The sequence below is a fragment of the Nuphar pumila genome, chromosome 1, assembly GCF_984573655.1.
Source record: "Nuphar pumila chromosome 1, dmNupPumi1.hap1.1, whole genome shotgun sequence".
Classification (NCBI taxonomy): Eukaryota; Viridiplantae; Streptophyta; class Magnoliopsida; order Nymphaeales; family Nymphaeaceae; genus Nuphar; species Nuphar pumila.
Genome location: NC_143249.1, coordinates 171,332,376 through 171,356,984, shown reverse-complemented (window position 1 = coordinate 171,356,984; position 24,609 = coordinate 171,332,376). Strand labels below are relative to the sequence as shown.

The 24,609-nt window shown below is 36.0% G+C and overlaps 1 protein-coding gene across 3 annotated transcripts; it reads left to right on the top strand.

Moving 5' to 3' along the window:
• Positions 1-1,378: 1,378 nt before the first annotated feature.
• Positions 1,379-24,331, top strand: LOC149851272 (uncharacterized). 3 transcript variants are annotated; one of them, XR_016433330.1, is made up of 4 exons: positions 1,379-1,669; positions 1,825-1,962; positions 2,676-2,751; positions 24,165-24,331. XR_016433330.1 is itself a non-coding variant. In XM_090014422.1 (3 exons), exons 1-2 carry the CDS (start codon positions 1,519-1,521, stop codon positions 1,944-1,946), a joined length of 273 nt encoding a protein of 90 aa, XP_089870548.1. In that variant the 5' UTR covers positions 1,379-1,518; the 3' UTR covers positions 1,947-1,962; positions 8,144-8,269. The 3 variants fall into 3 exon arrangements, 2 of the variants coding, with proteins under 2 accessions (XP_089870548.1, XP_089870536.1); XM_090014422.1 differs by lacking the exons at positions 2,676-2,751; positions 24,165-24,331 and adding an exon at positions 8,144-8,269; XM_090014410.1 differs by lacking the exons at positions 2,676-2,751; positions 24,165-24,331 and having other exon boundaries at positions 1,825-2,341.
• The last annotated feature ends 278 nt before the right edge of the window (positions 24,332-24,609 follow it).

Below are 24,609 nucleotides of genomic sequence, written 5' to 3'. Positions count from 1 at the left end.
ACTTTATAAAAACCTACCCATGCGTTGGAATCAAATAGATCTTCTATATGGTCAGAATTTAAAATTAAAATGAAAAAAGCCTGAAAAACTCATTTAACACACGATTTTAACACCAAATGGGTTAGCACGGACCCATTTCTCTCTCTCTCTCTCTCTCTCTCTATATATATATATATATTAATTGGCTATGACTAGATTTGCATGCTTTCCAAATTTCTATTAAAAGAGAAATTAATGGGTCATATTTAAAGGATGAATATTTAAGAAATATAGTCTTTTAAATGTTACGTATCTCTTTCTCTCACTAATACGTGATTCTCTCTCACTCACGCATGCTTATCTAGATAGACAGGGATGATAGCATGATCATATATGCATACATGCTCTTCCACTTTGGATATGGTTGTTAGACATTAATGCATGTGTGAGCATGCCATCATCCACGAACACATGTTAAGAGCATGTTATCATCAACCCGTGACATGCTAAACTCTATATATATATATATATATATATATATATATATATATATATATATATATATATATATATATATATATAAAAGAAGAGAGAGATCCATATTTATTTATTTGTTTTGGTGGTATGACATATTTCAAGTTTTACTCGTTGAATTATAATTTTGTAACTATCCATCTTGGAATGAATTCTACAGAAGTTACTGAAAAATTACTTTCCCTAATTGCTGACGTTACTGAAGTACCTAAGCTTGGTTCAAAAGCTGTGAACAAAACCAAAGTAAGCTTCGATCATGGTTGAGAACCCAAAAACTTTTGCTTGTTGACTCTAGACCAAGGTTGTTAAATGGGATGAGGCGTTGAGCATGCCCTTCGCCTCTGAGGCTTAAGCCTCAGGTACTGACTCCCAAGCAAGGTTGTAAATGCGATGAGGCTAAGTGAGGCGTTGAGCCTGCGTTTCGCCTCTGAAGCGTACGCCTTAGGTACTGAGGTGTACGCCTCTCACAACACTGCTCTACACTCGGCAGGGCAGACCCAAGGGGAACCTGAGCCAACCTCGTCAGGAAAAGCTCAATCCCTACTCGTCCGGGTTCGGTTCGGCTTGCTGGTTCGTGCCTGATTATGACAAACAACAAATTGGATCCGGTTAGCCCCAAGGTTGTTTGGAGGACGACCGGGTCGGATTATGACAAATAATAAAAAAAATTATTGGGTAAATAAATCGAAAAGAAACGGGATCCGGTTTTGGTAAGAAGCAGTTTTCACCCGCATCTAAAATCCGAAACTATTAAGTGGGATCCAGTGGTAATGTCGAAATCCGACCCGGGGGCCCGGTCAGAAAATGTACGGCATAAGAAGGGGCCAAGCTCTCAGACTCAGCTCCTCGTTTTGTTTCCTTCCTTTCGTTTTTCCGGTTCATTCCCATACCAAGCAGAAGACCATCTCCAGATAGCAACTCACCGTAACTCTCTCTCTCTCTCTCTCTCTCTCTCTCTCTCTCTCTCTCTCTGTGTGTGTGTGTGTTTCTGTTTCTGCGTGGGCCATGGCTTCGTCGTCGTCGTCGTCGTTCAGAGTGGGCGTCCGCGTGGTGTTGCTGATCCTGCTGCTGTTCTTCCTGTTCTACGTGGGCCGACCCCTCTACTGGAAGCTCTCCGCTACCTTCCACGAGATCCGAGAGAAATCCGTCAAGGACGGTAATAATTCTTCCCCTCTCCCTTCCTTCCTTTCTTTCTTTCTTTCTTTCTTTCGCTCCGCGTTCGTTTCCCTCTTTGGATCGGCTGGGATTTCTTGTATTTCTTGGTGATGGCAAAGATCTTCTCTCTCTTCTCATCTTTGATTGCTTTCATAGGGTTGTCGCACATCGTGACGGAAGCTCAGAAGTCGATGGGATGGTACCGCGACGAGTCAGATGCGGGAGGCGTCGCCAAGTCCGGTGGGGCGACCACTCACAGAAGGCGCCGATTCTTCTAGCGAAAGAAGCTCTTCGGTGGGTCTTCGTTAGGTTTTTTGGGGGAATTTTGGATCATCGTTCGTCTTTAGTTCTCTCGTCTGCATCTTTCTTTCTTTCTTTTTTTCCTTGTTGTGGAAGATGAATTCGGAATATATCGAGCCTCTTTAGACGAACATCGTAGTTACTTTTTTGTCCTGTTGTCGCGAATGTAGTAAAGGACGACCCGGATTATATGGGATTGCTATAATGAAAGAAATATGCGTTGGTTGGACTCCTCGATGCAGTATTCTTTACTGTTGCTTTTCTTTCCCCTCCTTTTTTGTTGAATTACAACATTCAGATGTTGGGCGTTTGCACAAATGTGCTTAACATGATGGATACATGTTTAGATAATGAAATGCTATTGCTAGATTTGTGATGTTTTTGGCTTTGTGTTATGGGATGTTTCTTTGTGCCTCCTTTAATCGGGTGGTTTCATGAGCAAGTTTCTCTTGTTGAGTGCTAGTTCAAGGTTTACTTGTATAGTTTGACCGCAGACAGTGTAAGATCCATAGTTGTTATCTGTCACAAAGATACAGATAAAACCCAAGTGCCCAACATGCGACTCAAGCTCAACACAAGAGTTCATTTTTCTTTTTGAAAAATAGGACACAATGATAATATTTTTTTGGATAAATTAGTGTGTAAGAATATATATTTTTTTATTGAAATATTAACACAAGTATTAAAATAATGTCTGTATGCCTCAGGGTCATGTCAGTGTGTCATAGCATGTCCAACTCGTGTCAACCATGGGACGCATTCTAGGTCGCATGTCACTGTGAGGTAGGTTGTTATATGCCTTTTCAACGTATTGGATCAATTTATTCATATCATTAATTTGAATTTCTTAGTGGTGCATTGCTTCATCTTGCCATTGTGTGAATGTATGAATGTTGGGTTATGTCAAAAGGAGGCTATGTCATAAAGACGTGGACATGGGCGTGGGCACGGTAACACATCGTGGACATGCTTGGTATGACATAAGAATTTTGCAAACAGTAAAGGCAAGTTGAAATTCTTTACCTTCAGATTCCTGAACAACAGTTCTAAATGATTATGATTATAACATTAAATAATAAATCCAAGTTGAAATTTGAATGTGATGTAATCAATGACAGTATAAAAGAAAAAACACATAGATAAAGACAAAATAAACGGTCAAGATCATAAAATTAAGTTGTGTCAACACAGGAAACACATGCTATGCGAATTATCCATGCGACATTGCATAGAGGTCTGAAGCAACACAAGTGTGAAGGTTTGGCATGACAAAGGTTGAGGAAATTAGTGAAAGGGGAGTCCAGTAAGGAATTGAAGGGAAGAAACATGTTGGGATATACAAGTTCTTTATGTGACAAATATATATATATATATAAGGTAGTTATAATTTTGAAGAGATGTACTAGTGTGTTCATGCTGGTTGGAGCAAAGTTGCATCGTTCTAAAATATGTGGGTCTAGGCTAAATTGTTCGTTAAATGTGTCCTTTCAAGCAGTCCTTTTAAGTTTTCACTGATTGGTCTTAGTGATTAGATCATGAGAAATTTTAGATGGTTTGTTGATCAAAGGTAGATATCTTGACTTTTGGTCACCCGAAATGCGTAGAGTAGCAGATCATCTGGTCAGGCATCAGTTTATGGAGAACTGAGTCAGAATTCTAGGTAGATTGATTATTTTGGCAGAATTCTTGATGGAACTAGCATTCTATGGCCATGCCTGGTGTAGAGCCATCTCATATTTGTTCCATATTGCTAGCAAGCCTGTTCAGAGTCTAGTTAGGAACTTTTTATGGTGGACTTAGGAGGGATTAAAATGGAGAATCAACTAAGGATGCTTTATGTTAGTTGAGGAAATAATACTTGCATTGGAGATGGTATTTGCTTTTCCTATGGTGGCTAATGAATGGACCCTTGCTTGATGAGTTGATGCAACATTGTGTTTATCATTGGGCCTGAAGTGTGGACTTTATGTGGTTGAGGTTCCCTTGTTTGTTTGCCTGATTGTTGCAATCTGGAATCATGAAAAAGGTTTAGAATATCTACTGCCCTGGTTTGCAGCCATAGACTTGTTAGGGTAGAGTCCAATAAGGTAAAGTATGATACAAAGACTAGTGTTTCAATGGTACTTGTTTTGGGAGGAAGCAAATGCTTTTCAAGAATTTCACTCTTTTCTTTTTGTTCAATGGAGATCGATAATCAACAATGGTTTGATTATAGTTACCGGGTTCTACTTTGGGCCGCTAACTGTGACATGTAGCCTGGCATTCTGAGCGAACGTAAACACTTTCTACTTCAAATGAACCCCAGCGAGCCAGGGTCTTTGGGCCTCTTTAACCTGTGACCTGCCGCAAGTGAACAGGACAACCATTGATTTGATTAGGGTTGTAAGCAGGACATACTTTGGTCATATTCGTCAGTTAAGAATTCTAATGGCATCTATCCAATCAGCTGAACCTAATCCCTTAAGCATATCAGATCCACTGGCTCAAGTGAAGTCCATTTATCTGCTCATGCTCATATATTGACTGAAGGAGGCCAGGTTGGAGGTCCTAGAGCCTTCCAGTCCAGCTGTAGAATTTGTCTAAGGTCTCTTGCGGAGTTTAGAAAAGTAAAAAGGATCAAATTATATGGAAATCTGAGGTATTGTTCATGCATCTAGAAATTCCTTGTGTATCCTAGTAAGTACTCTCTATCCCTCACCAGTGGCAGAGCCAGAAATCCAAATTACGGTGGGCATAGGTGTGTGACTGTGTGTGTCTAGCAATGGACTGGGCACAGAGAGAGAGAGAGAGAGAGAGAGAGAGAGAGAGAGAGAGAGAGAGAGAGAGAGAGAGAGAGAGAGAGAGAGAGTTTGGGTCAGGGTGGTCACTGCGCACCTTGAGCCAAAACCCCTTATTGGGGACTTCCCTCACCCATAACCATCTTCCGACCTTTCAGTTCTTTTGAGTGTTTTAGAAAGAGTTTCCGTAGTTATCACTTTCTTCTTGTTTCTTTTGATTCTGAATCTCAATAATTTGAGTCTGAAATTGTATGACTGGGGAGACTGGCTCAGGCATAGACTAGTAGATGCTGGTTGTTGCTTGAGTGCTATATGGTTTAGGTACTTGGAGCTACAACTGTTGATACCTAGGTCTGATATTTGGTAATCTATTAGCCAACAAAACGGAGCATTTGTCAAGCCTATGTGCTCATTAAGGATTACATCACAAGTTTTTTTATTTATTCCCTTCTGATTTATATTCTATTATGTTCTTCATTTTGAGAAAGGGCATCTATTGTTCATGCACTTGTTCACTTCAGTTATTGGATGATTACCTTTGGCGATCAAACTCCAGATGTCTAGGTTGCCCAGGTCCTGTATCTCTCGAAGAAAGAAGCATAAAGTGATGGAGATATATAGTGCCAAACTAAGATGTGAGCATTATTGGTACTTTTATGGTCACTAATTGTCACAAGGGATTATTTGCTCAATCAAATACAAATTGGATGACCATATGGTTAATAATTAAATTGTTTCTTTTTTCGTTGCACTGTGGATTCTTTTTTCTCACGAGGAAAGATGTATGAGGGATGCATGCCCAGCTAAGATTTGGTCGAAATTGTCTATTTGTTGTTGTTTTGTGGATTTCTTTATCTCTTGAAGAAAGATGCATGCCCAGCTAACATTGAACAATCACTTCATATTCCTTTAGGTGTAATGCATTGATTCATGGTAAAAGCTTAGTGCATACTCTTAGGAATTAACTTTTATGTAAATTTCATGGTTCAAGGGAATGATAACTTCATTATTCTCTGCCACAAATAGTTTGCTTATTCTGTTTTGAAGTCCTGTACTAATTATCTGTTATATTTTTATTATATGTATTTATTCTTCTAACTTGGGTATTCTATTACAAAAACATATGCATATTATAGTAACCATCCGCTTGTATTCATCATTAATCTCTGGAACAATCCTTTACCAGTTCCAGGATGTTTATCATTCCAAATTCATAACATAAGCTGTCACAGTCATTAAGTTGCAAAGATTGTTTTTATAGCTTAAGAAATTAGGTCAACTTCTGAGTTCATTTGGTTTTGTAATAGCTTGTTCATCACACCAAGTCCTAGTCATATGTGGTGAACATGAGTCGGTTAATCTTTTCAACAGGATTGTGAATGCCAAGTTAAATGTCTCATGCAGGATCTTTGAGTTGATTTTTGTCAAGATACAACCAAGATTTCTTGGTATGTTGTACTTATCATGACCCTAGATTTCTAATCTAAAGCATGATCAAATTGTAACAGACTTGGAATTCCACGAGGAAATATTTGAATCTTGATACTTGAAGTTTATAAGGATTTTAAATTTTACAAATTTCTTGGATCACATGTTTCGGTGAAGACTTCTATCTAGACAGGCATCAGAAAGAGTAGTGATTTTTGGCCAGGATAGAAACTAAAGGCCCAAAATCAGATGTATTTTTGGAGGGGTGAAGGAGATTTTTGGGAGAAAACCTTAAGAATTACAAGTGGCAGCAAATACCAGTGAGGATTTGTTTTGAAAGACTTTGGTCAAGATGTCAATTCCTTTTGGATATAAGCGAGATTTAGAAAGCAAAAGTGATTCACATTGATTTTTGTCTGCCATGGAAAGATATGAAAAGTGGTGGTAAAATGATGTTAGAATATTTGTTCAAACTTCAAAGCATGTGGACAATGGGTGACATCCAATAGATGACCGGGAAAGAGAAATGAATAGGAAAGTATGGATTACCATCAATGGATTGGCTTGTACAAATTAAGCAAAGAAAGATTTAGCGTCCAAATTGGTAGCGAATTTTCTTGTTAACCTAGGGCTGTTGAAGTGCTTTGATTCGATTATGTAATAGCCCAAATTAATATGATGGCAGTGCATGTTTTAGTAACTTAGTGATGTGAAAGACTATTTTATCTTTTCATGTAAATTCTGTCAGCATATGTTTGATTAGTGCCATTTGATTATGGTCAGACCTGAATGCTTGAATCTTGACTGGACTTGATGCACTTATTGGTTGTCCTTCCTGGCCCCTTTTCAGCTCGGCAAAACATCCTTGATAATGCTACTTATGGATGGTGAGCATAAAATCCTGCCCATGGCTGATGACCAAGTGGACCCTTTTCCGATGACCATTAAACTATGCAAGATTTTTCGAAATATATGTATGACCCAGATAAAGTTGTCAGATGTTGATGTCTGAACCTCCGTTTCACTATTTGTTTACAGCCAACCATGAACAGAACAGAGTTCAGAGTTGATCTAGTATGGAAAATTCTTCGCTGGCCTTGAGCCCTTTTCCTGCTTCTGCTTCATCTGCAGATCGTAATCTCAGCATCAAATCTATAAGTCAGAGCTGGCTCGGTATTCACTGACAAAGAAGTTAATCCAGAAGTCTAGCCTTTTTACTTGGTTAAGAGTTCTTCTTATAGGATTTCCTAAGAATATCTCTTTCTTTAGCAGCTGAGGCATGAACAAGAAGACTACACGGCAAAGAGATCGAATTTGTATTCTTATCCTTATTGGTCTAACTCAGCTAGGATAGAATGCACTAACCTTTTCTTTTTCAGTTCTATTCTTTTGAGCCGATCTTGTTAAGATTTCTTCCCCTCCCCATGTGGAAAATGAAATTGATGGTCCTAGACTCCCAAGGCAGTGAGGGAGATCTCTGATCCCACATTTCACTAGGATCTGGGGTTGATCTCCTTTCTGGTTTATTCATGTTTTTGTTGTCACCTCTATGGTTTATTATTTATCTTTTATCTAGGTTGCCATTTTCCAATCACAATTACTAATCATTTCAAGATGAAGTGAAAATAGTAGTTTGGCTTTTGTGCATTAACGGTGGAAACAATGGCTACTAAATCCTAGGAGAGTGTGAGAAAATGTATGACAGGAAAAAATATGAAACTGCAAAATGATTTATAGGACATGTTTACATGGCTTTAGTGCAGTACTCTAGAAATCTTTTTATCAGGTTAGTTTTGAAGCAATGCAGTTTCTGGTGAGAGTGATACACCTTAATCTTATGAGGTGAAGGGTTCTTGTGGCAATTTTGCTCACAGAGATTTTTGAGAATAAGATGTTTGATTTTTGAGGAAGGAAGTGAAAGTTATATAACGACCATCTAGGAAAATGACTTGGTGCTTGTTTATGCGCAGATTTTGACAACAATCTCCCAATTGTCTCACCAGAATACAATGTATAGACAGGTGACAAGGCACTTTCATCGCTACAATGGCTAAAAAATGTACACTAACTAGGCAAGGGACTGCCCAGCTTTTGAGTCTGTCCACAGTGAACAGTCAACTTTTGGATTCAGTATAAGAAAAAGGTTGCTTTAGGGGGGCGATGGCTCACTGGAAGTTTCATGTGTTTTGCAAGATTTGCTTTCATGCGAACGATAGAATCAAAGAAAAAACCCTAATTAATGAAAAAAACCTAATAAAAAGTTAAATAGAAAAATAATCAAAGGAGAAGAACGAAGAAAAAGGTGTGTGTGTGTGTGTTGGGGGGGGGGGGGGGTGGAGGAGAGAGAGAGAGGAATGAAGAAGGGAAAGAGACAAGAACAAACAAGAAGGAGAAGAGAGAGAGAGTTAGAGAGAGCAGGCCTAGCTGGCATCTCTGCACAGAAAGAGAGAGAGGGTCGGGGTTAGACCACCCATGCCTTGAGTTTTTTTTTAAAGCAGTGTTCCCTCTGCCCCGTTCTCATCGTGACATGGGGAGGGGTGGAACGCGGCAGACTCACGCAACGTGCGTCCGATGCATCCAGCATTTGATCCCGGCGGTGTTCCGCGCCCCTGCAGTGTTGTCCTGCAGGATGCACGATCAAACACACCCTTAATGGACAGTAGCAGAATCACCATGTTTTTTGCCCTTAACAATAAAAGAAACTTGAAATACCACAACAGTTGTCAACCATTAACTGTTAGTATTATGTGCAATTAAGTAATTATTTCAAATGTAAAGGACATAATTTATTCATTGGACTTTGGGAATTTAGACTATCTTTAATTATGCTATCTAAATTAGTTAAAATACACTTTACAATTAAAATTACTGTAAATACCACCATGGTATTTCAAAAATTTGTTTGAACAACAGCCACGTGTGTGCACGATACATAACACTTCATCATGCACATCCCTTATATTTAAGCAGATCACGTGATCATAGGTTAGAAGTATCCATTAATATGCGTCCAACATGATCTCTTTTTCCCGAAAGCCAGCCAACATGATCTCTTTGCAATTTGGGTATTCCATCATTGAGTCAAACAAATGGTTACAACAATCTTTATAAAAAGGTGGTTCATAACAGTACAGTTTGGATAGTTCATTCTTTGCATATTCTACAATTTGGTTATTATGACTTGATGCTTTGGCCCATAACAAATTAACAAATAGTCCATAGCCCCAAATGGAATGTACCTCAAAAATCATTTTTAGGTTTTTGAAGATCGAATTATGCAACTAGGACATCACTCTTATGACAAAGGTGCAGCTATGAGCTAGTTACTCTATTAATCTGGGATTTTCTCATATTTGGGGACTGCATGAGGGATACCGCATCATAGATAGAGGTAATATAAGACTGTTGCCTTGGCACTAGAAGCCCCTTGAATAAAGGCACCTAAGAAGTCACACCTCATCTAACCCTTTGCCATTCATGTCTGCACTAGAAACTCCACAGACCATGTCACTCAGTGGCAGAAGTGATCAACTAGTACTTTCAGGATGATGTTATTAATTAGGAGTTTTTCTTGAGGTTAACCACTTATATAGGGCTACTGGAGAGTTGTGCTTTATGAAACACCTAATCACCAAATTCTATTTGCAGACTATGCCATTCAGCAAACGAGCTGGTCAATTACCTTCCATAAGATGGTTTATTCCCTACCAAAAATCAAATATCTTTAATTAGGGGTTTTGTTTTTGGTTCTTTGATCTTTTATTAGTTTTTTTTTTTACTGATTAGGGTTTTCTTCTTTGATTTCTAATGATTAGGGCTTTGAATCAAATATCTTTAATTAGAGGTTTTGTTTTGTTTTTTTATTAGGTTTTTTTTCATTGTTTAAGGTGTTTTCATTGATTTCCATTGATTAGGGCTTCAAATCAAATATCTCTAATTAGGGTTTTGGTTTTTTTTTGTTAGTTTTTTTCTTTGATTTTCATTGACTGGGGCTTTGAATAAAATATCTTTAATTAAGGGTATTTTTTATCAGGGTTTTATTTTATTTTCATTTATTAGGATTTTTTTCTTTGATTTCCATTAATAAATATCTTTAATTAAGGTTTTTGTTAATTAATTTTATTAGGGGTTTCCTTTGATTTGATTAAGACTTTTTTTCTTTGATTTTCTTTGATTAGGGTTTTGAATCAAATATCTTTAATTAAGTTTTTTGATATTTAATTTGATTAGGTTTTTTTCTTTGATTTTCTTTGATTAGGGTTTTAAATCAAATTTCTTCGATTAGGGATTTTTATACTTAATTTGATTAAGGCTTTTCATGTATTTTATTAGAGTAGCTTTTCTTTGATCTTCTTTGATTAGAGTTTGAATTAGGGCTTTTATATATAATTTTACGGTTTATTTATGGTTTCTCTGATTTTATGGTTTATTTTTTTTATAGCTTACAGTTTTTTGGTTTATTTATGATTTATTTTATTATATTTTATGATTTTATAATTTATTTATATTTTTTGCATTTGTATATAAAAAATATGAATTCTTATTTTTCTCAAATTATTCAATTTAAACATTTTTTTGTACTTGGATCCAGTTTGAGATCCATATTTGGGGCTAAAGTCCATAATTTTTTAATAAACTTTCTAATTAGATCCAGTGTAATACTGATTAAAGTATTTACATATAAAAAACTATGTTTCTATTAAATTACTTCAATTTTAAACATTTTGTTTTTAGATCGAGATCAATATTCCGAGCTAAAATTTATGATAAACATGTTAAAACACTTATATGATTGGGTGGATTGAGTCATACAATCCAAAATCAAGTTATCCGACTCATATCCATATGTGATCAAGTTGTCCGCACAATATAAAAATCAAACACTAGACACAAGGAACACACCTTCTTGTTCAATCGAAACAAATGCTGGACGTAGTACAGATAGAACATGTGTTATATATCTGTTATGTTTTGCTGTTCCGTCCAATCTTGGATGTGCCATCAAACACATCCTAAAGGTCATGACCATTAATGGGATGGTCTGTTGAGTGTTAACTATACATATGGGTTGATTCTAGGTACGAACATTAGCGCCAAATTGATAATAATGAACAAAAGATCATAGATTAAGTGATTGGCAAAAAAATAAAAATAAAAACAACATAAAAAAAGTGCTTATCATGATTTGTTTGTCGTAAATCATGCTTTGTAATGAATTGTTTGAACTTTGACTGTTATAATAGTTTTTCTAGCAAAATGGATGAATATCATAACCAAAATATTAGTATCAATATTTAATGTTAATGAGTAATATGCCATCTATATGTGCAATATTTTTTAAACAAATGAAGCTGTGTGTGTTTTTCATGACTATTTAGTGCTTCACATATTTTTAAGTGTTGCCATCTTTTTCTCTCTTTTTTTTCTCACCTAGGTCACGTAAGAGAGAGAGAGAGAGATGCCAGCGTTTTATTTTATGTAACCGAGCCCTCAAGTTGGGTTCTACAAGGACCTGTTTGCCTCAACATGTGGGGTGGGAAAGCCATTTCATAAGAAAAGGGTGCATGGAGTTTGAAAAGATTCATGTGTGCCCTTTCCTGCAGGAAGAAAACTTCCATAGCTTTTTCATATGAAACAGGTGGGAGTTGCAAGAAAGCGTGGGTCAGACTACTGCCATGTGCGCTGCTCGTTTTCTTGTAGCCTGTGTTTCTTTCACGTCTTTCCGGAAAGCAGTAGCTTCTAAAGGAAAAGCCTCGTTTTTCCATGAATAAATGGCCCTTAAACGACGCTTGTCACACACTGCACCATAAGGGAAACGGAAAAAGATCACTACTTGCTTGGCTTCATAAGGTTGATAACAGCATGTGCCATTGCTAGAAAGCAAGTTAGCCCTATGAAGTGACCCTCCTTTCACCTTTTGCTAACTATTAATGAGACTTTGGGTCTCCAAACGATGGTTGGTCTGATTAAAGCAACTATTTGACACAAAAGCTTATGATTTATTTTTTTTGTTATTGTTCTCTTTGAATAAGCTTTGCTAGCACCAGTGGGGTCTTGATGAATGCCTAATTGCTTTGAAAAAAACTGAACATTTTTTTTTTGACAAAGAAAGCTGGGGATAGGCAGACCCATTTGGGGTTCAAACCAGAGTTACCTTAAACTTCTTAGGTGGGTGGGAAGCTAGCTTCCTGGAAACTCGCTTCGGAAGCGTGATACTCCTTCCTTCCGAAACTTCATGAGAATCTCGATTCTCTCACACTTCTTCTATGCTTCTCACACACATGCTCTATGCTTCCTATATGCTTTTCTCACATTTTTTTTCATGTTTTTCATGTATTTTCTCTCATGCTTTCCCTCACTTTCCATATACTTTCTTTAAATTAGTAACCATCATTGTTAGATTTTAACAAAAAATTAACTTTTTTACTGAAAAATCATGAGAACGATCAATTTTATTTTAGTTTTTATTTGTTTCTTATTTGATTCATGTTCAATTACCATATTGCTTCATTTTTTTAAATATTTTGCTTTTAAATTGATACTTCGCTTCCAGCTTCCTATAAATTTTAAAATGTCGCTTCTCGCTTCTTGCTTCCCGCATTGTTTCCTGCTTCCGATTCCTAGTTTGGTAACCTTGGTTCAAACTTGCAACGTCCCAACACAAAGTGACGTGCTCCTGCCAACAAGCAGACACATAAGACATCTCTCTCTCTCTCTCTCTCTCTCTCTCTCTCTCTCTCTTGTCTAGTAGCCTGTTTCATAGTGGCATAAGGGCATGGTTTCCACTTCTCTCTTAAGAAAGTACGGGTCTCTGAGAAAACAAATGTAGGACTAGTTACCCACCCTTTTTCTTCTCGGTGGTTCTCTCCATGCCTTCATTTTTTCTGCCATGATCACAAAGCTACTATAATCGGTGGCACCTTTTCTTCAATGAGCTGATATCGAATGCAAACAAGGCAGCGACTCGAGCTAGACCTTAAATGGCAATTCATATGATTTTTTTTGAAACAATTGCTCCACAAGGGTGTGTTTTAAGTCTCTCATAGCTCAAATTTGAGAAAGATATCACATCTGAACTGAGAACCGACACCCTCCTCCTCCTTCCCCAAATCAATTCTCTGATTTAATTTCTCTCTCTCTCTCTATCTCCCCCCTTTAATTGAGAGATCTTTGCTCCTTGATTGGAAGTCCTACTTTTGAAAAGCTTCAAATCTTCCACTTTGGAAAAGTTTCAAATCTTAACACGGGGCATGCAACACATCAAATGTGCCCCATACCACTTTCAGGTCATATCTGAGACTCTCAAATGCCACACCCCCCCCCCCCCCCCCGCCTCAAGATTTTATCCTTCACCCCCACCGGGGAATGAATTTCATCCTCCATCCCCGCCTTCATCCCCGTTTCATGTCCTCCATCCCCGGTTCAAACAGGGATGAGGCGGGGCGGGGATGAGGCAGGGACGGGGCGGGGAAAAGTGCACGTCCATCCCCGCCTCCACCCCCGGACAGGGATGGATTTTAACCTTCGTCCCCGTCTCATATCCTTCATCCCCGCCCCCCCCCCCCACCACCACCACCACCACCACCACCACCACACACGCGCACACACACACAAAGTGTGTCTAGATGAGATTGATTTCTTTATTCTAGAGTTTTGTTTTGTTTTTATTAGAGGAATTTTCATTTGAGGACCTATCTTTTACCTATAGTTTTAAAACAAGATCACGCTTTTTTGAATTTCTTGATATAGGGCATAAATTTTTTTTAACAATTGTCAAATAAGGGCCTCATGTGATTTATCATTACCTTTAATCACTTGGCTGATAGTTAATTACTGTAAGATTGTAGGATGATGAAAATACCCTTCACCCCTTCTTTTTCTCGACTGCTCCATCATGTGTTTAAAAGGACACTACAGAATTTACATTGAATATTTCTTTCAAAAAAAAGATGGGTCCCACAAAATATTTTCAGTCATTGACGTTCTAAATGAACGGCATCTAGAGCATAAAAAATGAGTAGAAGTTACTTGAGCTAAGCCTCGTCATCTGTGCTTGGAGTCGAAGCAATCTGCCTGTTATTACAGAAGGCACATCAGGTGCAATGTGATTGCAAACTTTTGGTGCCCTGCTGCACCTGATCACCCTCCATCTTTAGGGTGTGGGGCTGAACAGTGGGTGATCAGTAGGGGTGGCAAAATCTGACCCGACCCGCCAACCCGCTTCTTAGCCGGGTTAGGGTTTGGCTTAAACGGATTCATGTCGTAAATGGGTCGACCCGCCTAACCCGTTTATTAAACAGGTCATGTTTGTGTTAGGGGTATGCCAACCCGCCAACCCGTTTAATAAATGGATTAGGAGGGTGGGTCAACCCGTTTACACAAACCCGTCAACCCGTTTATATATATATATATATATATATATATATATATATATATATATATATATATATATATATATATATATATATATTAACTTTCTTTTATTGTGTCTATGTTATCGGGTCAACCCGTTTACACGAAATGTGCGCCTGTGCAGTTATCGTGTCTATGTTATCGGGTTGACCTGTTTAGTAAACGGGTCGCCGTGTCGTGTAATCATGTTGTGTCGACCCGACCCATTTATTAAACGGGTTAACCGTGTCGTGTTGGGTTACTCGTTTAATAAATGGGTCGTGTTCGTGTTTGTCACATCCGACCCGTTTAATAAATGGGTCATGTTCGTGTTGAAGTATTCTGACCCACCAACCTACCGACCCGACCCGATTGCCACCCCTAGTGATCAGGTACAGCAGGATGGTCGGCATGAGCAAAAAGGCTCATGTTCAGCATGACCTGATCTGCTTCCCTAAAAGTGTGCAATCACCAATGTTGTGGTTATGGGCCTGTATCTGTCTAAACTTATCGTATAGGCAGAAAATCGATACCATACTGAATTGGTTATTTTTTAATAAATATAAAAATACTTAAAAATTAATTTTTAATATTATTTTAATGGTTTTAACAGGTGTTTCTTTTTTATTGACACAAAATATTTTTTTTATTATTTTTAGCCGATTCTGAACGATTCACTCAAGAATCGGTATCAGCCAATTCACCTGAATCGTTGGCCAAACTATTCAGGCCGATACCCATACTGACAACATTGGCAATTACATTACACTGGTCCTCCCTCCTTACTACTGTGTTAAATGTAAAGCTTATTTCTGTGTGTTAAAACATATCCAATATTTTAAATACCTTTTAAATTACATGTGTGTGATTGGGATTTCATTTTTTTGACCCGACAGACATAACCCAAACCCCAACCCAACGGTTGTTATTTGGGCAGGCTGAGGTGATGCTTGATGGGTCAGATACCCGACCCGTTGCAAGCCCTTATACATGCACAGACAAGAATATTAGTACAGTGGAAACTGGATCAGAGCTTGTCTGATTGGGGAAAAAAAAACGAAGGGAGTGGATGGAAACAATGTGTACCATGTCCTATCTTCATTATTTTTTATTAAATTAATCCCGATGGACGTTAATTTCGGGTCATGGGCATCTCCCCAAAGTTGTACACATCATTCATTTATTTTGGCCACTGCTATGATTGTGATTCCTTTCATTGCACCTGATCACCTTTCACATATTTGTGTCCCTTTGTAAAAGTTGAGTGGTTGTGATTTATAATCACAAGAACTTGAGAAAATCTCACTTTCACAAGTAGCCACTTTTTCCTGATTATTTGGTAAAATGGTACTTTGATTCATTCGAAGTCTGAGTTGAAGATGGTTGTGCTTGAAGATTGTTTCTCCTTGAACGATTGGGGGTGTTTAGGATACATGAGAGAGAGAGAGAGAGAGAGACGAAAAGCGATCAACGAAACTCAACAAAGCTTTGAGTCCCACAAGCACACAAACACAACAGCAACATGAGAACACCACTAACACAAACAAAAAAACCTGAACACAAACAAAAAAAACTCATCAAAGACCACAAACATCTAGATGGAGATCAAGGAGATCAGTTGGTGGCAGAGGTAGGTCTTTGAGGTATATGCAGAGGATAGCATACACATCAGCCAAGACCCTATGAGTCGGTTAGGGTTGAATGAGACATCCCAAAAAGTAGCATCAGTTTTTGCCATCCATATAAACCACCACCGTAAATAACCAAACTCTTCAAATAGTCCACTTCTTTTCGCGTCTAATTATAGCAGAGCCGAGGATAAAATCCAACGCAAAGCGACCCTCCCACACAACAACTGATGGAGTCCTCCAAGTTTTAGAAAGCAATTCTCGAAACACTGCACACGACCAAAAAAGATTGTCTAGTTTCTTCAGCCTGTTGATAAAGCACACACCAACTAGAAAACTGAAAACCCATCCTCTTGATGTTATTATGGGTCTGTATCCTGTCATAAAGAATCAACCAAGCCAATACCTTGGTGCTCGGAAATTGTCCCCAACAATGCTTTGTGCGAAGAGACCATCTGAGAGAAAGAGAGAGAGAAGTGTGTTTTGAACCACATAGAACGGCTAGTTTGGCTTTTTAATGCTATGTGGTGAGTGGGGAAATTTTTAACAAGCCTATGACCTAGTGAATCCATATATATGAATTCATGAGGGTTGCGTAGGGACCTGGACGGTCAATCACCGACAGCTGCAGCAACCCATACATGCCTATGTGCTGGCCCCAACATTGGGGGCAAAGAAACACAGACTCTGCTGCCCTCACATGATGACACCATAAACAATGATACTTCCATTTCCTTATTGAAACCAATCCTTGTCCTGTTGAATATGAACAAACATAGTGTAAAGTTTAAACCCTACAGTGAGGAATTGGCATTTAGTAGGATTTGGGCTTTACGTGACTTATGAAAGAACTCGGCACTTTGTATTTTGATCTGTCATTTTCTTCCTCATTTAGGAGGGCAGTCAAATATGGACCAATAATTCACTCCACAATTCCTTTTACTTACACATGTTGCCTTTTTTTTTTAATTTATAACCCGAATAAACCGCACCGGCATGAAGACCTGGTCGCACTGGCTCAGCCTACCATACCTACGGTCGTCATGGCTGAAGTGTAAAACTCGCCTATGCTATGCATTGGATGCCACATGTTGCCTGTTCTTTTTTCAGCTAGGTCAAGGAAAAACCTCTTCATCACCCATTGCATCTTTTGCCGGCCTTCTGTTGGTAATACCCTTGTCTCCTACCAGCCATAGAGCACATCCACCTTCGACCCTACAGCAAAAAACTCTTCTCAAGGGTTTAGAACTCGTGACGTCCCCTCAACTTGATGACACCACATCTACAGCTCCCACCTTACAGCAAAAGATGCCTCTCTGTGAACTCTATGAACCTCTGTATTTCATTGAATAAGATGAGGATCGTACCTCACTATTTATAATACAAACAATGTATAAAAGAAAAGGAAAGAAAATTACAAAAAAGAGTTGAATATTTCAAGATATGCACAGCTTGGAAATCAAATGGAAAGGAAAGCAGCTGAGGGATACAGATTTCACGGGCACCAATGTGGATTGCCTAATACGTTGGATTACCAACAATGATTGAAGATATTAGGATGGGCATCCAATACACAACCTCTTCTTCCCATACACATTCTCTTCTTGCCATTTTAACACTCTCCCTCGAACTGTAGCATGCAAATTGTAAATGCCCAGTTATGAATTTTTGGTGATACTTTTTTGTTTGACCAATGTATCAGTAGCCTTTATGGATTTGATGAACATAATATTTCAATCATTTTTTTATTTTTTTATGACCATTTTTATAGATGATATTCTGGTTTATTCGAAGAGTGAGGAAGATCACCAAAGAATTATTTTGGACTCTTAGAGAACATAAGTTATATTCCAAGTTTTCTAAGTGAGAGTTCTGATTGAATCGAGTTATATTTTTTATTCATGTAATTTTCAAAGATAGTGTGGTAGTAGACTCAGCAAAAATAGAGGCAAATATGGCATGAAACCAACTAAAGAATATTTCAGATATTCACATCTTCTTAAGACTCACTGGATATTATAAAAGGTTTATCCAAGATTTCTCAAAGATTGTGACACCAATGACCAAGTTACTTTGCAATGGTGTCAAGTTTGTGTGGACTCAGCAATGCGAAAAGAATTTTCAAGAATTGTAGAGAAGGCTTATCATAACCCCAGTGCTTATTCTTTCATCAGGACAGTGCAATGATGCTTCATGTATAGGTTTGGGTTATGTTTTAATGTATCATGAAAGGGTGATTGCCTATGGATCTCGTTAGTTAAAGGTGTGTGAGCGTAATTATCTCACTCATGATCTTGAATTGGCAATAGTGGTATTTTCTCTTAAAGTATGGTAACATTACTTATACAAAAAAGAATTTGATGATTTTTCTGATCACAAGAACTTCAAATACATCTTTTTCCATAAAAAACTCAATATAAGACAACTTAGGTGGTTAAAATTTCTTAAAGATTATGATTTTTCTTTCTCTTACTAACTCTGAAAAGGAGAATATCATCATGAATGCCTTTAAGTAGAAAGGCAAGCATTTTGACATGTATCATTAGTAACCATTGAAAACTCAAATGAAGACCATTTGAATCTGAGCAGTGCAGGATCAGAATAGCTAGTATGGTTGTTAAAACTATAGCAACTTGTCAACAGGATGAGTCAGCTCTATACTTAAAGGAGGATGGTAGTATCTAGTTTGAATAAAAGTTATGGGTGCTTGAGGATCCAAAGTTGAAAAAGGATTTACTTGATGACGCATATAGATCCAAGTACATGATTCACAACACCATGATGTTCAAGAACTTATAACAAAATTTCTGGTGAAATAGGATAAAGCGTGAGATTGCAGAATACGTTTCTAGATGCTTGGTATGCCAACAAGTCAAGATAGAGCATCAAAGATGTAACACTTGTGATTTTGATGTAGTTTAACTTTTAAATTCAAGTTAAATTTAGGAAAAATATCCGTACCTATTTGAGCAAGTACAAATTTTGCAGATGATTTTTTTTTAAGAGGGGTAGATTGTAATATCTATAATTTTCTTGATTTTTTTAAAATTCTTGATTTTTTTATTTTCTTGATATTCTTGATATTCTTGATTTTCTTGAGTTTGAGTTATTATGAAATTAAGACTTAAGTTATGAAGAATAATTATAAAATTTTAAAATATGTGGCTTAAACAAGTGAATAAACGATTTTGCATATACATTTATATTATGGATCTTGAATTGAATTAGGTTCGGATCCAAACTTGAGTTGGATCCTATGTTGTTTTGGATTTGGTGTTTGAATGTGATTCTTTATGTTGTTATTCATGTATTAATCCATATTAAGTCAGAACAAACCAGAAATAATAAGATTCTAAAGGTTTTATAATCTTAAAAAAGGTTTTTATAAAAATCATTTTCTGAGAAACCTAAAGTTGTGATGTCTATTATATTTTTTTCTCACTAGTTTTAGAAATAAATCGATAACTCCATGAATAGTGGTCCAAAAAATCTAAATAAAATTACTATGATCATCTACACATCTTGATCTTGAATTTAGAATCTTGCGTTGCTCATTTTGAATGTATATTAATGTAGATATACCTATTTTAACAGAACCCCAATTTTTGGCTCTTTTTTACAAGATGATTTCGGCCTATATTTGATAAACGTTGTAAACACTTATGAAAAACGATTCCAAATATTTTATAAAAATTTTAGGTGAATCCTAATATCTAATATTAGATTGTGTAAAAAGGGTTTTTCAAAAACATTTTACAAAAATTTCAAAAAATATTTTAATTGGATTAAAATCTTACATATTACAGATTCTGGATCGAAACTCTGTCAGGACAAGGTTATGTAAATGATTTTTAATTATTTTTATATTCATTATTTTTGCAAACGATCCATTGGATTATATTTCTGACAGTACAGGTAACCATGGTTAAAATCTCATGATTTTATAAGCATTCTGTTATTCTTGACAGATTTTATAAAATAGGGTCACCAGAAATCCGAATTTGTCCTATAAACTTATACTTATTTTTAATTACCTAATTAATTAAGAAAATTAGGTAGAATAAACTTGGATTAGGACTCATAAGGATCATCCCTAGAGAGTTCCGACTGGGATGAAACTCCAAGTAAGGGGATGCCCCTTCTCTTAGTGGATTTTTATTATATAAACAAAAAAAAAGGGAGAGATTTCTCTCTTATTCTTATTTCCAACACTTTTCTTATTCTTCTTCTTTCTTAGACCTTTTTCAGCAGACATTAGAGCTCTAGCAAGGTTCTAAGATGGGAGACGAAGGCCGATCTACAGTTAAAAACTCGATTAAGGTAGGTACATCAATCGTATAGATACTGATTTTTTCAAACGCATGAAATATGCATGGGATGATTTTCAGATCTAAACCAATGGTGGATCAGACCTTGAAACACCTTTTTAAAGTTGATTTTCAATCTAGAGAATATGTTTTTATGGATCTATGTTATTAAAGAATAAAAAAAGAAAAGTGGTTTTTGAAACAGGACGATTTACGGGCTTGTAAAGAAAAAAAATGATTTGGGGATAGGTTTTTTAATGTTTTTATTAGATCTTATTGTTCTAGCATGATTAATATGTTTATCTTAGTTTATATTGATAAAAATATAGGTTTTATATGATCTAAAAAATTGTTATATGCTTGAATCCATGTTCTTGTATGTGAAAGATCGTTTTAATGAAGGTTTTGGCAAAAATGTTTTTAGGGCTTTGTTGTTTTTTATAAATAAAGTTAATCTAAGAATGTGTGATAAATTATTTCATATTTAGTATGATTAAACTGTATGTTAATATATAAAGAATCTATATTTTTATGATTGATTTGGGTTTATTATGATTCTTGCATAGATGAAACCTTATTTGAGCTATTTCTTAATGGATTTACGATTCATAAATGATGTATGTTATTTGTTTTAGCAAGATTAGCATGGATCTGAGCAAATAATTATTGTATGATGATATAAACATGATTAGAGCATCAAAAAGTTGTGATTGTATGAATCTTTACCTTTAATCTTGTTCTTTCTTGATGAATCTTGCATGATTTTGGATCTTGATTTTTTGTCATCATTTTTTATCTAAACCTATTTTAGCAAAAAATTGATAACTTATTGAAAATGAAGTTAATAAATAAAAATACTAGAGTGTTTTACACATCCAGTGCTTCAATTTAGACACTTGAATTGCTTTGTTTAAAGCAGTATTGAGGCCAAAACGTCTTTTTTAATAGAGCATTGGTTTTCTGCCCTGTCTGCAGGACTGTTCTGACTCATGATTTTGTTAGTTTTAAATACCCAAGAAATATTTATAAAAATAAATTAAGAAAAATCTGGGTGAAAGAAAATAAGTATAAAAAGATCCTATAAAAAGGGTTTTGTAAAAAGCATTTTTTGTAGGCCTGAAGAAATTCCCTAAACTAGGATAAAGTTTTGCGGGTAACAGGATCTTGTTTATATTTTTTCTGAACAGGGTTTAGTGCAAGAATTTTCATGATTTTCGTATAATGAATTTTTAGGTTCTGTTTCTTATAATGTTTTCATAAGATATAAGGTCATTATCAATAAAAATGGAAAAGTATAATTCGATATCTGGAAATTTTGGTGGGTTTTCCAAAAACGATTTAATGCCAAGAAGAGAGAGAGGGAATGAGAAAGGAATTGATAAAAGAGAATATAAGAGAAAATGTCATAATCGTGTGGCCTTCTCCCTCTCCCTCTCCCTCTCCCTCTCCCTCTTCCTTTTCTTTATAACGCAGTTGGGTTTCATTAGGAAACTCAACCCCAATTAAGCCTTGGCCATATACCAAGGCCATAACCTCTTTTAGAAATCCAAAAATGTTTCATCCTTCCATGTCTTATTTGTTTCTAAAACAAAAAGAATTCAGCCCAAGGTTTCCTTTTTATTTGTTTTCTTTTCTTTTTTTTGGAATCCATATGGGATTCCTTGACTTGGGATCTTATCCATATGAGACACCCCCAACTAGTAGATTTACTCAATATTAAACTAAATTTTAAAACTATATTTCCTAATTATTTAATCCTAAGTTACCAATTCAATTTAAACTATATGGCTTAAGTTACTTAAATAAAACCTAAACTAATTAAACCATGTGGGCTATTCCTTAGGTTGGTCTCACATTCTAGATGAGTGACAAGTGACACTCATCCCACTAGGTTACCTTCTATTGGTCCCACGAGCCACCTCACCCACAAGAGGTCCAACTTAGGTCTAGGCGAAATTCACAATTTAACTCAAATTTATGTTTTCATTTTAAAAGTGAATTTAACTTTAATTTAACTCTAAAAAGTGAAATTCAACCCTAAATAAATTGTAAATGCAATTGGATCCCGGATATAAGGTCAAGCATTGTCACCTAAAGAACCAAACATTAAAATAACTCAAAAATTTATTTTTTATTCAAATAAAAATATCGATAAAAATCCTCAGATGTTACATCAAGAGAGAAAAAGGTAACCTCCCACAAACCACAATTCACTGCAGCTCCAGAGTCATCCACGGTGCCCTCAGGTAAATATTAATCTAGTATTTATTTATTATAATTAAAAAAATATTATTATCATTCCTATTAATATTTATTTTGTTTCTTACTATAAATTAATAATTGCATAATCTTCACAGCGCAAACGTGAAAAGAACAAATGCGTAACCCACCAAAGGAAAATCAAGCAATGAAAAGATTTAGTAATTATCAAGCCTGGGATGCAAGGAGTCGTGGGTGAGTGTTCCTCCATATTCTCTAATAGACTTTCATGCATCATCAGGGAACGTGTCATACTCACTCTAAACTCATAGAAGAAGGTCCCAGACAAGGAGAAGATAGTGTTGTATGAGATAGTTTATGTAAATATATTGCCTAAATATATTTTGATGAATAGATTAATCCATAAAAAGAATGTTACTAACTATATTTTGATAATTTAGTGCAGGAAGAGTTTAATTTAGATAAAGATATAGTTGAACATCAATAGTGTGTGGAGAAGCAGCTTCAGCTATCATACTCTAGAGTGCGAAAAGGTTTCTACAAGCAATATAAGAAGTTTCAAAACCATGATGTATCAGAACAACATCCTTCTAAGGGAGTCAACTCTGAAGTGTGAAAAGGGATTTGCACATTTTTCATCAGAAACTATTAGACGACAAACATTAGACATATAATAATAAGTAAATAAATATTCAATTTTTTTTATTTTTGTCAACTAAATGATTTTTTTGTGATTAACAACGAGCGTCGAAGAAAAATTTACTGAATAGAGCAAAACAGACAGTTCAACACATACCAGTTGATCATCTTCATACCTCCAGACGAGGGAAAATTTCTTATTCTCTAAGTTTATTTATAATATAGTATAGTACTAAATATGTTTGATCTAATAGATTCTTAATTTGTTATTTGCAGATTGAAATAGATGGGCAGAAACTAATGCCGAGTGTATTCTATAAAGAGATGCACACCCATTCAGATTGATGGCATTCATCTGTAGCGAAGCAAAAGATACTTTTGTAAGTAACTCACATTTTGTGGTGTCACATTCATTCATTATATTTTGTGCATTATCATTAGTTACTAATAACCAGTTATTAACGACGTGCGGATGAAGATGCAATCTATGGATATTGAAAATTCAATATACAACAACAACAACGCCTTCATCCCAAAACAATTGGGGTCGGCGATATGAACCAACAAAGAAAATCATTCTGGGTCTTCCACATGAATCCTTCTCCTCCAATCATTTCTATCCAATGCCATGTCCTCGGTGAGGTTCAAAGCATTCATATCATTTCCTATCATCTCCATCCAAGTCTTCCTAGGCCTACCCCGACATATGAGAAGTATATATGTTTTGATGAATTAACTCTTTGCTACAATTGCTATAATTAAATTTTTATTTATATGAATATTAAAAGTGTATATGTTTATTGTAGGGTTGGAGATGATGAAATAGAGTGTAAGAGATTTGTATTTGAAATGTGTTTGTTGCAGGCTTGGAGATAACGTAATGAGTTTGTATTTGTAATATATTTGTTGTGGGCTTGGAGAAGATGAAAAGGGGTTTGTATTTTTGAAGTATATATTTGTTTTGTGAAGTGTATTTGAAGTTTTTGTTGAATGTGCATTTGAAGTGTATGTCAATAGTTTGAAGTGTATTGAATGTTTGAGAATATATGTTTGAAGTGAATGTTTGAGGTCGTATATTTGAAGTTAAATGTTTAAAGTGTATATTTGATGTTGTTGTTGAATGTATGTTTCAGTTGTTAATTTTAGCATATTTGAAGTATTGTTGAAGTGTATATTTATTAATGTAATTTTTTTAAAGCTAATTGATATTTTTTAATTTGTGGGTTTATATCCTATAACAACAACATTCTT